The sequence below is a fragment of the Atheta coriaria genome, unplaced genomic scaffold, assembly GCF_025399875.1.
Source record: "Atheta coriaria isolate IRGN ID8LTWV9N9 unplaced genomic scaffold, Caltech_Dcor_3.1 contig_97_pilon, whole genome shotgun sequence".
Lineage (NCBI taxonomy): Eukaryota > Metazoa > Arthropoda > Insecta > Coleoptera > Staphylinidae > Dalotia > Dalotia coriaria.
Genome location: NW_027045607.1, coordinates 1 through 14800, shown reverse-complemented (window position 1 = coordinate 14800; position 14800 = coordinate 1). Strand labels below are relative to the sequence as shown.

The 14800-nt window shown below is 39.8% G+C and overlaps 1 protein-coding gene and 1 long non-coding RNA gene across 6 annotated transcripts; one reads left to right on the top strand and one right to left on the bottom strand.

Annotated features, from left to right (window-relative positions):
* Nucleotides 1-4679: 4679 nt before the first annotated feature.
* On the bottom strand, nt 4680-5494 carry LOC135803003 (uncharacterized). Of its 2 annotated transcripts, XR_010550699.1 has the most exons (4): nt 5480-5494; nt 5303-5395; nt 4973-5172; nt 4680-4911 (listed from the first exon to the last, which is right to left on the bottom strand). It is a non-coding gene; the product is annotated as an uncharacterized lncRNA (long non-coding RNA). The 2 variants fall into 2 exon arrangements; XR_010550698.1 differs by lacking the exon at nt 5480-5494 and having other exon boundaries at nt 5303-5405.
* Nucleotides 5495-5637: 143 nt separating this feature from the next.
* Nucleotides 5638-14416, top strand: LOC135803001 (DNA topoisomerase 1-like). 4 transcript variants are annotated; one of them, XR_010550697.1, is made up of 8 exons: nt 5638-5858; nt 5937-6054; nt 6140-8895; nt 9159-10632; nt 10694-10838; nt 10905-11367; nt 11514-11893; nt 11969-14416. XR_010550697.1 is itself a non-coding variant. In XM_065316633.1 (8 exons), exon 3 carries the CDS (start codon nt 7446-7448, stop codon nt 7905-7907), a length of 462 nt encoding a protein of 153 aa, XP_065172705.1. In that variant the 5' UTR covers nt 5660-5858; nt 5937-6054; nt 6140-7445; the 3' UTR covers nt 7908-8895; nt 9159-9329; nt 9535-10838; nt 10905-11367; nt 11514-11893; nt 11969-14416. The 4 variants fall into 4 exon arrangements, 2 of the variants coding, with proteins under 2 accessions (XP_065172705.1, XP_065172704.1); XR_010550696.1 differs by having other exon boundaries at nt 5639-5858; nt 6140-8690; nt 8825-8895; nt 9159-10838; XM_065316633.1 differs by having other exon boundaries at nt 5660-5858; nt 9159-9329; nt 9535-10838.
* Nucleotides 14417-14800: the final 384 nt, after the last annotated feature.

Sequence of the window (14800 nt, the reverse complement as noted above, 5' to 3'; positions counted from 1 at the left end):
TATATAAATTTAAATATTACTTTGCTAGTTACGTAAACGTGCAATTTCTTACATAATTAGCATATTTTCATTCGAATTTATGTGGTTTTACTTATTTTAAATTAGGTAGGGGTAAACTCAATTCCCATACTTGTTCACAGGGGTAGTGACCTTGAAATGGTTAGGAACCACTGCTCTAGACTTTGGAATAACCTATCGAAGCAATAAAGAAGAGGGAGTTTTAGAAGTTTACAATGATGCAGACTTTGGCGGTTGCTGTAAGACAGGGCGCTCCACTTCTGGCGTTCTCGTGAAGTATGCAGGAAGTGCAATTTCCTGGATGAGTCAGCGACAGGCAGTTGTTGCAACTTCAACCACCGAAGCAGAGATTATTGCAGCACACGAAGGAGCCAAAGAAGCAGTTTGGTTAAGCAGACTTCTTCAAGAGATTGTCAAACTCAGGAATATTCCTGTCATTCGAGTTGACAACTCGGCAGCGGTGAGACTAGCACAAAATCCGGAGTTTCATCGCTGAACCAAACACATTGCCATCAAACCCTTTTTTATAAGAGAAAAAGTGACAGAAGGAAAACTTGGTGTTCAACAAATTTCCACTGAAGATCAATAGGCGGACATCATGACCAAGGACTTGTAAATTCAACTTAGATAAACAAAGGAAAGTGTTGAAGTTATATTTAGTTAAGTTGAATTCGATGTTTTGTCCTATAGTAGGCGCTGGCATATATTTGTATTGTTTGTTTGCTTTTCCACGGCAAACGCGCTAAACTTACACATATAAACAGCGATATCAGGGTTATTTTCATTTACAGTCATTGTGGCAATAGATCGTCGTTATTAAAACTTGAGCTTGTGTTTTTCTTTAACAGAGCCCTCATTCTTCCTGCATTCACTCGTGTGTTCCAGACAACCCAACTTTTAAATTAGAGAATTTAGACACACATATTTCAGCTTGTTAAAAAGCAAAACTCGAAAGCGTGATAAGTAGTTTCTCTGAATACTTTGTGACCAAAATGCCATTACTGCGCGTAAATACGGGCACACTTGAGATCAGACTTATAGACTCAACAAAAACAGTACAAAGACGCCCTTATCGTCTCTCATTCGAAGAAAGAGAATCAATGCGTGAGAAAGTCAAAGAACTTTTAGACGCAAGTCCAGACGGTTATGGAGGAATTTTAATGCAGATAAAAGAACAGAAGAAACATGTAGTCGCGTTTCAGAGCAAGCGAACAACATCGACAGACTTTAAGTACCATTCGTTTGAATTAGAGACAGGGCTTCACACGAGACGAGACTGGACGAGACTATCAAAGGTATCGTCTCGGTCTTGGTATCGTCTCGGAAAAGCGATACGAGACTGAGACGATACGAGAAAAGTCTCGGTATCCTGTGAAGCTTTAAGTAGAACTCAGTTTTAGATCTTTGCAGTTCAAAAGTTTAGTCATTTAATTGCTAATTGCTTTTTTTGTAAACTAAATCCGAAGTACATACATAGTTTAAAATATTAATTTTTGATTGCATCACTTTTAATTGAAAATATATTTTTTAATTTTTCATATTTTTAAACGTTAATGTATACTAGGGTACAATAATCGAGTTGTTTTGTGTTGAAAGTAAGCGGCGCACGTCTACAATTCCTAACCTACCCAGATGTATACAATATCTTTTCTTTGACCTGCGCCTTTAGACAACTTAGCTCCAGTGACCTTGCAGGGGTGCGTCCTGAAGTTGTATACCCTCACTACGTAAGTATTGTTCGACATGTTTGAAACCTCTGTCTGCCATCACACATACCAGTACCTGGTCAGAATCACGCATGATTCAACCAAGCTTGTATGCAGTTACTCGCCTCCACAATCCGGGGTTTCATTGGTGTCAACTGGTTTACTAATTTCATTTCTGTCTGGACTGCTTTGCTTCTAAATTTTTTTTTTCAATGTAATACTTGTACTGATTTATCAACCAATTTCGGCCGGTTTTAGGCTCTTCTTGTGCTTCTTCGGTGTGTGAAACTGAATGATCAGATGAACTGCCAGCGACTTCTAAAACAAATTGTCGGGTCTTTTCCTCAGCTAAGCCTTTTACTATCTTCGATTAATATTTTCCGTTGCTTTTTAAGAACATGGGACGCTCTGTTGAAGTTCGTTTTCTTGTCTGGTTGGCATTCAAATCTTGTTGGGGATTACACCTGATATCACTCTGGACTTGTGAAACTGAACCCATCACATGATACATTTCACTCTCATTTTTCCATATCATTTTGGTAACTGGAACAATCTATTGTTAATCTCGACATTATAATTACAAGACTGAACACTATAACGATAGTAAAAAATAATCAAATACTTACATCATCAATTAACTGCAGGGAAATAAAGTACTTTGGATTTGGCGATATAATAACTGAACTCGTCTCCTTGCTTACAAGATTTAACATGTACATTTCTCCGTTTTTAGTTATTGGAACATTAATGAACAACATTCGGAGTCTTTATCACGATGTATTTATTACGTGGGAGACACTTTTCCTGCATCGATACACGTTAGAATTCATCATTATAGCTCAAAATAATTAAATAATATAGAAAAAATAAGCTGATTAACATGCCAGAAGTGTCAAGTGTTTACGAAAGCGTGACGTCACACAGACGCCATTACTATTCACAGTGTTTTGGCGCTAAGTTTAAATTAAAATGTCAAATTTTCATCAAAACCTTAATTTTTTTTCCAGAAATACTATTTCGACTATTTTAAATACTGACAGCACATTGAATTAGTTTCAAAGTAGTCATCATGCCTATTACCTCTGCATCTCCAAGTCAGATACGCACATTATTTGCTATCATAATTTCGACATGCTTTCTGTTTGCACCGCAAACGAAAAGCAGCTCTCACGAATTCATTTGTGTGTTTGATTTGAACCGATGGTGCGTCGCCGGGAACTTAGACAATAAATACAATTAAGTTATACAATGGTGCAATCTAGGGTAACATCGTAATATGTATATCAACACACTTAATAATGTTTGAAAATTACCAGTACAATTTACACGTAGATACAGTAGTAAACTAAACACATTCGCAGATGAACGGATCCATCACGTCACACACTGACCCTTTACGATACCTTTAATTGTTAACATTTATCGCTGTATAGTAATTAAGCTATCTTAAGATTGCTACGAAGGTCTGCCCTTGGGCAAAGTATGTACCTGAAAGTTTTGCACTTAGACATTTTGGATGAATAAGTAGTAGTTACCGAGCATCGGTGAAGATCGCCTCACTTCTCGAGCACCTCTAAGACTCTCCGCTGCTTACAGCCAGCTAAAATCACACGCATCAGTCGCTTCTGCACTTTACTCAGCTTTGAACCCGGCGCCACAAGGCGCGCTGGCTCGCACCATGCTTTTTATCGAGAATTGGAACGGGGAACGTGCATATGATCACCAGAATTAAATTTGTGGTGAAGAAAAATTACCCTATTGAATCCCAACAAAGGATGTTTATGACCTTAGCAAGAAGGGCGGTACGATGAATGGTGATTTGCATAACAAATGCCCCAGGATACCGGGAACCATGGGGTTCCTCATGTCAATAGTTGTAGCCACTGTTCGGTAGATCCCAGCTTATTGCGGTTGCAGTTGATCTTCTGGAATAGCAGCATTGTTGGAAGGATGCCGATAAACTCAACAAACTAAATTTCAAGTTAAATCTCCAAATTATTGAAGAACCAACATATAATATTGCCAAACACTCCATGACCGGCAAAGTTTTATCAACATCAAAAAGTATCATCTGGGACGATGCACAATATGGCGCATAAACGTGCATTTGGAAGGGAACAACCGAATATTGAAAGATCTACGCAATGACTCAAGATGCAGTAATTCCAAGATCAATTGCGCTTTTGCCGGCGAAAATCGCTTGCCTCAAGTCATCAAAGTCTATAGCGGAAATGGGTGAAGATGCTTGGGCCGGACAACATGAGAGTTGTATTGCTGAACGGTACAAGAATTTCTCTGAGCAATTGCTTTATTTATCAGTAATGATTCGAGTGTCGACGAAGAATCGAGCGGATTGATTTCATTTCCTCCGGATTTCTGTAACTTTGTCACAATCGAAACACGAATCAGCAACATTATTTCCAAGTATCATTAACCACAAGAACAAGAATGGTTGGTGCAGCATTGGCGTGAAAGAGAGCCTTTGCAACTGTTAATTTCAATAATTCGTCTCTTTGTTGTGTCCTTGTATATTGCATCATTCAGCTGATCCGCACCATTGACGGAGAATTTTGCGGTGAGGCGGTTCACATCTGGTGTTGACACCGTGAACCATGCAAATGATATAATTGTCCTTGTATCTGTGGTGAAAAAATCATTTGTTGATACGGTTAACTTCTGAACGTAGTGTGTGGTGTGAGTATGTGGTGTATATGTAGTTGTTATGTGTTTAATTTATTGTGTTGGTGTGAGGTGATTCGGTTTATGTGTGTTGTATCTTTTTACCTTACAGAGTCGACCGCCTTCTTGAATATCAGCTCAAAGGGAAGTCATCTGGCCAGTTATTGTATTCAAGGATGTGTTGAAGAAGAGCTGAGAATCGGGATCACTTCCATCCAGAACAATAGTTTTCGGTGACTGTGGTGGTGTAAGTAATGGATCCAGTTGACCTTTCGCTTACTTAGCACAATCCACGCATTGCAATATTAGCATATAGTCATCATTGGTCCAATATCTAAATTTTCATCATCACTGTAGTTCACAGTGGGATCATATTCCAATGCCAAGCGATTGTATGATGCCAATGATCTTGGTATGCTTACGCGTTGTCTCAATCGGGCATTTTCTCTTATTTTATTTTGTCTTTCTTCACTTAAGTTCTGTGAATACCCTTATTGCTGGCTGGATTCTAAAAATATTATAAACGTAAAACTTAAAACTTATAGGAAATATGAAGTAACTATAAATACCTCGGTTCCTTCTGGTTCCATGGGTCACTTGTTTACTATCGTTTTTAGCTGAATATTCCTTCCCATCCAAGACAACTTCTACTCTTCTGAGTTCAATAGAATCAAAATTGGTTTTTACATTTTTTAAATGCTCAGTCATGTTTTTAGTTATAAATTTTCAAGGTAAAAAACTGTTTGTTTTTAAAACGTTCTCCAAAACCCTGGAAAGTACCAAATTTCGTTTGTTAGTTGTTTGAGTAATAATCTTGAAAGGTTAAAGATCTAGGTAATTACTACTTTGGATTAGATTAGTAGTTACTGGGAATACATGGTCGAAAGCTGTTGGCATACCTGTACAATACCACATACCATACAAAGGATGTATCATAAAGAAAGCTCGTAGCATGAACGTGCTACTTCGCGCGCACCCGACTATGAACAAAACTATAAGTGTAGAAACAGAATACAGAGCAAGTTTAGCAGTGCAAACTATGTGGTAGAAGGAGCGGTTAAGAGTACGGCACGTACCTTGACATAATCAGAATGTCAGGAATAATTGAATTTTTAAAAATTAATCTCATTTAAAAATACCACCCTGGTAACTGACACTCCAAAATGAAGCCGACCCTGTTTATATTCATCACGGCGCGAACGTCCTGTATATGACCATGAAAAAAAATGACACTTCAGGTCCGACCTAGGGAGATGCGCCAAATTGTTGGCCTCGAATCGCGGCGATGTTTAACACATTTGCTTTCCGTGCGTCTTTGCAAACCGCTTATTCATCATTTTCACGTATATGCGACCTCGGGTATGCTATTCAGCATTTGTCGTAGCATTTGTGTTCTGGTTTTGGCGTTGCGTGTCTGTGCTTTCATCTATTGAATATAGGAAAAAATAAGACGAGGTAATTGAATCGTATATTCTTTAAATGCTTATAATTTCGTGGACATTCTTGAACTTTTTTTTGATTTTTTTCTGGTAGTTGGTGTGCAAACAATTGCGCCGTTGAAATCGCTGCCGCCGACATGTCCACCCGCGAAGAAACGTGTGTTGAAAATATTATTGATCATGAAAGGATAGGAAGAATGAAACAGAGAAAGGTACAGTAAAAATTCACTTGTTTATAAAGTTGTCTGAAAGTACATTATAGCCTAAGTATAACCTTCATTTTATTCGTATTCACAGGTGTGGAGGTAAATGATTTGCGTAAGCGACTAACCTCCACCGAGAACCGGCGTCACGATTAAGTCGTCGCCGGTCTTGCGCGCCAAGCACAACAGGTGTCTGCGCCGATCATCACCGATCATCATTCCAGACGTACTGGAAGGCGGGGCTAGACACTGTTATGCATTGAACGCGAATATGAACACGTTTAGCGAGTTTGTTAGAGATTTCGAGGAGGCGTTTTGCGAGAGGAAAAGCCTGACGGAGCGCCACGCGGAGATGATCGCTCGAATCCAGCGCCGCGGCGAGGCGACCGACGCTTACGTGTATGAGAAGGCCTCGCTCTGCCGCAAACTAGATCTCAACCACCGAGGGACATGCGAACAGATAACGGTCGGGTTATTTTCTAGAGGCTCAGCTAACGCCGTAGCGCTCAACCAATACACGAGTGTCAATGATTTACTTCACGACGTTTTAAGATTGGAGAAAATATCTCTGGACCGAGGACGGGCCCACCGACTGCCCTTTAGGCAATGCCAACGACCGTGTCTTTCCGGGAAGTTCCCACTAGCAAGCACTTCATGGCGTACACGACACCAGCGGCACTAAAAGACCAACCAGCCGCCGCGGCGAGACTCCCAGCTCGAGGCCGGGACGGACGGCCGTTATGTTTCCGTTGCCGAAACTACGGTCACGTGGCACGCTATTGCCATTCGCCCCCAGTTACCACTGAAGTTAAACAGGAGTCCCCCGGATCATAGGCACAGTTCCATGTTGCTCTACCAGGAGAGGAGTGTGTCAAGTACCTAAAGGAAGCCTCCATAGGTGGAAACCACACAGTGACGGCCTACGTCGATCCGGGGAGTGCTGTGTGCACGACTGAAACTGCTGCCACACGTGACCTCTTTGCGAGGTTTTGGCCAGAAAATGGTAGCGACTAAGGGTAAGGTAGGAACCACAATAAATATTGAAGACGTGTGCGAGCAGGAACAGCTACTCGTCATGGAGCACGCTGCCCAGCCTTTTGACCTGTTGCTGGGGAGGACGCTCTTAGATCGACCAGGCTACAGGCAACAGCTCCCAGGAACCGTTTCTAGCCATGACGTATTTTGAGAAGCCCAGGAAGGTACCAATGCACACGCTGGGAGAAGCAACTCGTGACAGACCATACGATGCGGGTAGGCGGGTTGGTTTTTGTGGGCTTTGAGATCCGGGGAGAGTTGAAGTCAGCGGGGGATGTGAACAACCCCACCGAGATTTAATCGTGGGTACTTCGGACGAGGCAGCGCCCGCATTCGGCCAAGAGCTGTGTTCCAAACTTGCCGCTATGGACGTTGGTAATTCAGCTACTGAGTTTGTCTCGCCGTCGAACAACGACCAGCATGAGCATGACATGTCGAACGAGTTCAGCTCGCCAGACAAGCACCAGAGTTCCAAGTCGGAGCATTGCGACAAGCATCGTGATCATCAGAGTCGCACCAAGGACCACAAGAGCTCCAAGGACAAGGATCGCCAACATAGCAGTTCCAGCAAAGATAAACTATTGGCGGTGCGTTTGTATACGTCTAAACGGAAATATGATAGCAAAGAGGATGAAAAGACGGTGGTGCAATCGAAGAATTGCTCGCGCTTGGAAGACAATGATGACTACAAAGACGTGAAGCCAATTAAAAGAGAGAAGAAGAAGTCGAAGTCCACGCCAGCGGTTGTCAAGAAGAAGCCGGCTGGCAGCCCGATGAAGCGTAAGAAAAAGGCCATGACGAATTGTAAGTATGGCCTTGGGGCGTAGTCGGCTGGACTGCGCGCAAGCGCTGCGAGTGAAGAGGGAAGGATACTCGAGGAGTGCGAGAGAAGACAGGCAAGAGGGGAGTCGAGTAGAGTACGTGGCAAAGAGACGACAGCGTAAAAGAGGAGAAGTTGAGATTGTGAAACATATAGAGATTGTATAATTAGAGAGTAAGAGATTTTGAATTAGAGACCACATGTGGAGTTATTTCTTAAAAAAATATTCGCTTATATGGATTATCCTGCGGGAGAATAAGAGAGCACAAATACAAAGTTTTTTATTATCTCCGTCTCCTCTTTGTGCGATGCTTCGTAGCTTCCCCAATCAACATGCTGCGACCTAGACGATCAAATCTTTCCCGACAAAACCGTAATGCAACTAAGATTCGAAATATTGCGAATAGAAGGACGGACTGAAGAAGAACAAGAAATTGCACGTGAAAAGCGCCTCTCAATCACAAGAGCAAAGCGAGGTGGAACAAAGTTTGCCGGGTCAGCTAGTTAGAAATAAAAGTAAAACGTTAAATTATTACAAGTAGAATCTTAAAGCAACCCGACGTCTTAAACTCCCAACCATGACTTTAGTAAATGTCAAGTGACATTCACAGTTGATGTCAGCACCGCATCTGCCTACTTGATATACGAGTACAATTGCCGCTCGCCTGTTTGATTCGCCGAAATCGACGTAACGAGCCTGTGGTGCAGTGGAATATAATTTATTAAGTTTGCATAAACATATTTAAATACTCCTACATTCCTACTGGAGATATAAAGACAGGAATAAGAGGTAGGTATACTACAAGCTTATACAGCTTCGTGAATTATTCGGAAAACTTCGTTATAGTACGTCAAACCATTTGTAGTTTGTTATTTGTAAACAAAAAATATATCCGATGTCACAATCATTTCCATCTTTCATAGATAAATTTGGAGCTGTGATCAGGATGATGTATCCCAAGAGTGATCCTCATAGTGATCCTAATCTAAAACGCGTAAGTGAAAAAATGATTGCCACTAAACCGGTAGTGCTGTTTATGATGCTTTGACCAAGTTTCACGTCGCATTTATCTTGCTCGTTTCTAAACGTTTTTTATTTATTATCTTAACTAAGAGGCACGTTATAAGCTGCCTGTTCAAAACTGTTAAGTATTAATCAGGCGTTTTGGGATGTTATTAAAATATGTCTTAATATTTTCAACATTATTAAACGAAATATTTTTAATTTGTTTTAATCTAATTTAAATTCTTGCCGAAGGTTCACCATGGCAATGACAACCAAGGAGAACCTCCTTCCAAGGAGGTTAAATTTGAAATTGGTTCAATGGAGGGAGTTATACAAGACTGGTCAAACCCCGACGTAAATCATATCACTTCATCGTTATCAAAAAGAGAAGCAATGGAGATTACTAATAGTACGATTACTAAGGTCGAGTTGCCAATTAATTCCTCTGAATCATTGCAAAGCCAAACTATTCCTGACTTGATTGATGACATGTTTGCAGACTGCTTCAAAGAATTTTGCAATAATATGAATCATAAAGAGCGCGGTGTGAATTCACTGAAGCATTATTTCGCATTTTTACCGCGTAATATACAAAATATGAACAATAATTTTGGTTCGCTATTTGCAGAATATGATATTGCCTATGCAGAAGCCGATAAACTGCGAAAGGCTGAAACCGTTGATAATATTACTTCTGAGAATTTTGAGATGTATATTGAGAATAGTGGCAGCACAATTCCAGAATTCTTGTTGGATGAAAGCAGTGACGTCTTGCTACAATATGAGTTACTATACCAACAATTAGTTGCGAAGACTAATAAAATGAAAGCAATAACTGAAAAAATTCGGATAACACAACGTGCATTGTACCGAGCAGTAAATAGTTACAACAAATGTGCAAAAATATGTGAAAAGTACAAAACTCGAATGCACACATTCCAAAAGAATATTCATTCCTTTATAGAATCGTTTAAAAGACATTAATTAAACGATATATCGCCGCCGCTGCGGCGTGATTATTACGGAGTTCTGTGTAATACTTATGTTTGAGTGATGAAGATATCAAAATGGTTCAATTTTAAATATATTCGAGTAAATGATATTTCGAAAAAAGCTTGCATACATTGATTTATTTTTCAAACTAAATATGTAAATTATCTAATTTGGTAAAGATGTTTTTAATCATTATTTTCTACTTCCACCTCGAAAGCGCCAGTTTTTCCACGGTTTTTATACTCAAAAAGTGGTACTTTATATACGGACGGCCAAGCCGCATATAATATTCATTATGTACCTACTCGAGACGGAGCAAGACGGTATGAAATGCCATGCGACGTCAGTCAAACACGTCAAAGCAGGCGCTGCTGCTGCTCGTATCGGAGGGGCACGATATGAACCGAAGCGTCACGTGGGCCGGCGCGCGATATGGCACTTATAACCTTACAGATTGTATAAGTGCGAGCAAGTTTCGATGATTTAAAATGCAAAAGTTGAAATACAAAAACCGCAACGTGGAACTAGCATTTTTTTACTATATAAAAATAAGTCTGGTTTTCCTTCCTGACGCTATAACTCCAGAACGCACCAACTGATTTCCACAGTTTTGCATTCGTTGGAAAGGTCTCGGGCTCAGAGAGGTTTATAGCAAAAAAAATTGAGGAAAAATTTCAACAGAAAAGCGGGAAAATCTCTTTTAAAATAAAGAGCTGTATCTGATAAGTACCATGTACTAAAAACCAAATACTTTAAGTAGATTTTCTGATTAAGTAATTTCATGTTACAAAAAGGTATTGTGTTCCCTGTGAAATAGTTAAAAAAAAATTTAAAAAAGTTAATCGTTTCCTAACTTTTACAATGGAAACCATCAAATCATTCATACACGTGATGCAAATTTTTATTCAATTAAAACAGCAGGCATTTGGCTTTGAGGTGGTAGGTTGAACTGTGTAAATTATGTGGATCGTTCATTTGAGGTTTAATTCACCACTCTGTCCATAGTCCAAAATGCCTTGAGGACGACGTGCGAACATCGGCCACCCCACAAGTCATGCAAGCCAGCAATAAGTGAATTCACAGAACTTAAGCGAAGAAAGACAAAATAAAATAAGAGAAAATGCCCGATTGAGACCACGCGTAAGCACACCAAGATCATTGGCATCATACAATCACTTGGCATTGGAATATGATCCCTCTGCGAACTACAGTGATGATGAAAATTTAGATATTGGACCAATGACGACTATATGCCGATATTGCAATGCGTGGATTGTGCTGGGCAAGTGGAAAGATCAAACTGGATCCATTACTTACACCACCACAGTCACTGAAACTATTGTTCGATGGAAGTGATCCTGATTCAAGCCATTTTCTTCAACACATCCTTGAATACAATAACTGCTTTCGCATGACTTCCTTTGGAGCTGATATCATTCAAGAAGGCGGTTTCATGCCGACTTGCAAGGTAAAAGATACAACACACATAACCAATCACTCACACCAACACAATAAATTGCAACACATAACAACTACATATACACCACATACTACACCATCACACGATCAGAAGTTACACCGTATTTGTCAACAAATGATTTTTTTCAATTACAGATACAAGGACAATTATATCATTTGCATGGTTCAATGGTGTCAACACCAGATGAACCGCCTCAATTTCTGCAAATTTCGTCAATGGTGGATCAGCTGAATGTGTGATGCAATATACAAGGGACCCAACAGTTAAAGAGACGAATTATTGAACAGTTGCAAGCATTTTTTCACGCTAATGATGCTGTGGTTAATATGTTCAAAACAGCATGGGAACGAATGCCATCGGATACGAACAAATTTGTCCTAAGAGCGAGACATTATCGTTCAGCGAAGAAGCAATATCATGCATCGTTTGTACGATGTGTTACAATATCCAATCATTTATTGGCAAGGGCAAGACGGACACGAAACCACGTTGAAGATGGTCGATCTAATTACCGGTACAACAATAATTACACACTAATTATTGCTATTATTGGTTTCCATTAACAATTCATTTAATTTTGCATTTTCAGGCGTATCAACGAATAAAAATCTAAGCGCAAAGAATTACTATGCATATGGTATGATGATTCATACACATGAGGAGAATGTCATTCTGAAGTGCCGTCGACTATTCCAGCAATTCGCTGTCGATATGCATGTCAAAGTCGAGACCGATCGTTTAGCTTTCATACAATTTAATCAGGCAAAGCTACGATCTGAGGACTATATACACTTGCGTGATGCTATTCATCCAGATGGTGATGTTTAGAATTTTTGACGTCTGACGATTCTCCCATCATCTTATATCGGAAGCCCACACCACATGCACGAATACGCTCAAGACGCTATGACGTACGTGCGAAATTATGGAACTCCGGATTACGTTCACATGCATTCCGAAGTGGACGGAAATTGAACGTGAGTTGGAACCGGGCCAAAAACCACATGATCGCCATGACATAATCGCCAGAGTATTGCAGCAATAACTCAAGGTTATGATGGATGTGCTTACTAAGTATCGAGTTTTTGGTGACACACGTTGTTATATGTACTCGGTGGAATGGCAGAAGCGTGGACTACCGCATGCTCATATCCTAATTTGGTTGCTGAACAATTTACATTCAAATGAAGTGGATGACATCATATCAGCCCATCTACACGACATTGTGATGACATAGATGGTGCATGGACCGTGCGGTGCATTAAATCCATTAACGCTTTGCATGGCTGATGCAAAGTGCACACAACAATATCCGCGACCGTTAGTTGCTGAAACACACACAGGGAACGATATCCAGTTTATTGTCGGCGTTCAAAAGAAGATAATGATCGAACTATCAAAGTTAAAGTTCAAAATCAAGAGATGATATGAATTCATTGTACCATATTGCCCGCTGCTATCACGAATTTTTGAAACACATGCAAACGTTAAGAGTTGTCATTCGGCCAAATCAATCAAATATTTGTGCAAGTACGTCACAAAAGGCAGCGATATGGCTGTGTTTGGTATTGCGTCGGAATGACGTAATCAGCAACTTCCAAATGGATAGATTCATCAGTACTAATGAATCACTTTGACGATTATTGTCATTTCAAATTCATAAAAAATATCCCACAGTTGTACATTTAGCAGTGCATTTGGAAAAAGGCCAAAGAGTTTACTTCACTGAGGCTAATGCGGCACAAGGAGCTGAGAGACCACCATCGACAACATTGACTAACTGCTTTGAAATGTGTAAAGGAGATCCATTCGCAGCGACGCAGATGTACGTTGAAATGCCCAAGTATTACACTTGGAATCAATCAACAAAGAAATTCCAACGTTGCAAACAAGGAACCCCAGTTCCAGTCACATGTATACTGTTCATCCTAGAAATGATGAATGTTTTTATTTACGACTGCTGTTGGTAATTGTACGTGGACCAAAATCATTTGCGCATTTGAAAACTGTGAATGGCCACCAATGCCGAACATATCGAGAAGCATGTCAACTATTGGGTTTGCTAGAGAACGATTCTCATTGGGATTTAACACTTGCGGATTCAGTTGTTTCATCAAATGGGTACCAAATGCGAACGCTGTTCGCAATTATAATTATCACATCTTCCTTCACAATCAATTCAGTTATGGAACAACGGTACTCGATTTTCGTTCAAAAGACTTATGCCGAATTTGATTGGGGCAACCATTATTAACGGAAAGTACGCAGGTGAAAATTTATGTATTCCTCGAATACCAATGATTCAGACTGATCTTCCGTTTGACTTCAAACGATTGCAATTTCCAGTTCGCCTTGCGTTCGCAATCACAATTAACAAGTCGCAAGGCCGATCGCTTAGTGTTTGCGGGATAAATTTAGAAAATCATTGTTTTTCAAATGGGCAGTTATACGATGCGTGTTCACGAATTGAGAAACCATCCGCTTGAAAAAAAATGTGGTTTACCAACAGACACGTATAACGCTTCGATCCAGTATTTACTTTGGATTCACTTTCATTTGGTCTCCTGTTTCACTCACTACACAGTTTTCGGCCATCATTATGGTATATGTATCAAGTGTAGTAGTAACGTTTACAATTATCATATTGCTATCTCAGTGTAACTCTCATATTAACTATTAATTATTACTGTTTTATTCATAACTAGCGGACCCAACAGACTTCGTTCTGTTAAAAAAATTTGGAATGTGGCAGATTTTGTTCCTTCCTATTTTATAGTCGGTGCAAAAAATTCTCCTGAACAGAACAGTCACCCCGTTGACAGGGCGCTTCCACGAACTTTCGCCACCCTATCAAGAACAAATTATATTAGTGGGACCCACTAAAACATCCCGAATTGACCACTTTGCACAAAAAACGAAATGAATCAAACAAACCTGCGGAATTTGTTTCGTTTGTCAGTGGACAAAAGAAAACTCAGTAGAAAACACTTTGCGCAAAACAGCATATAAAACAATAAATCAAAAATAAGTCGAAGAAGGCTGCGGAATTTGTTTCGTTAATCGATTGAAAAAAGAAAACCTCACCTTTTTTCCGTTTTCCCGGTAATTATTCCAATTTTTGTCGCCGTAAAAACCACCCTTAGACTTTATCGAACATTTTAAATGAAGAATTGGCCAAATTGATCTAGGCGTTGTTGGGTGAAGCGGGCACCAACACATTTTGCGATTCATTTTTATATTAGAGATAATAAAATTATTAATCTTAAGTGAATTTGGCACGATTAGTTCAGTTAATCAAGTTTTACATACTTACACACTAATAATGTGTAAGTTACCTTTTGTCTACACTAAAATTTATCTAGAAACTAAAAATAATTTATATGGCAAAACAACGTTTGCCGGAATAACTAGTTTTATATAT

Coding starts and splice junctions, on each gene's coding strand:
- LOC135803001 (XM_065316633.1), top strand. CDS start 7,446: ATGGACGTTGGTAATTCAGCTACTGAGTTTGTCTCGCCGTCGAACAAC.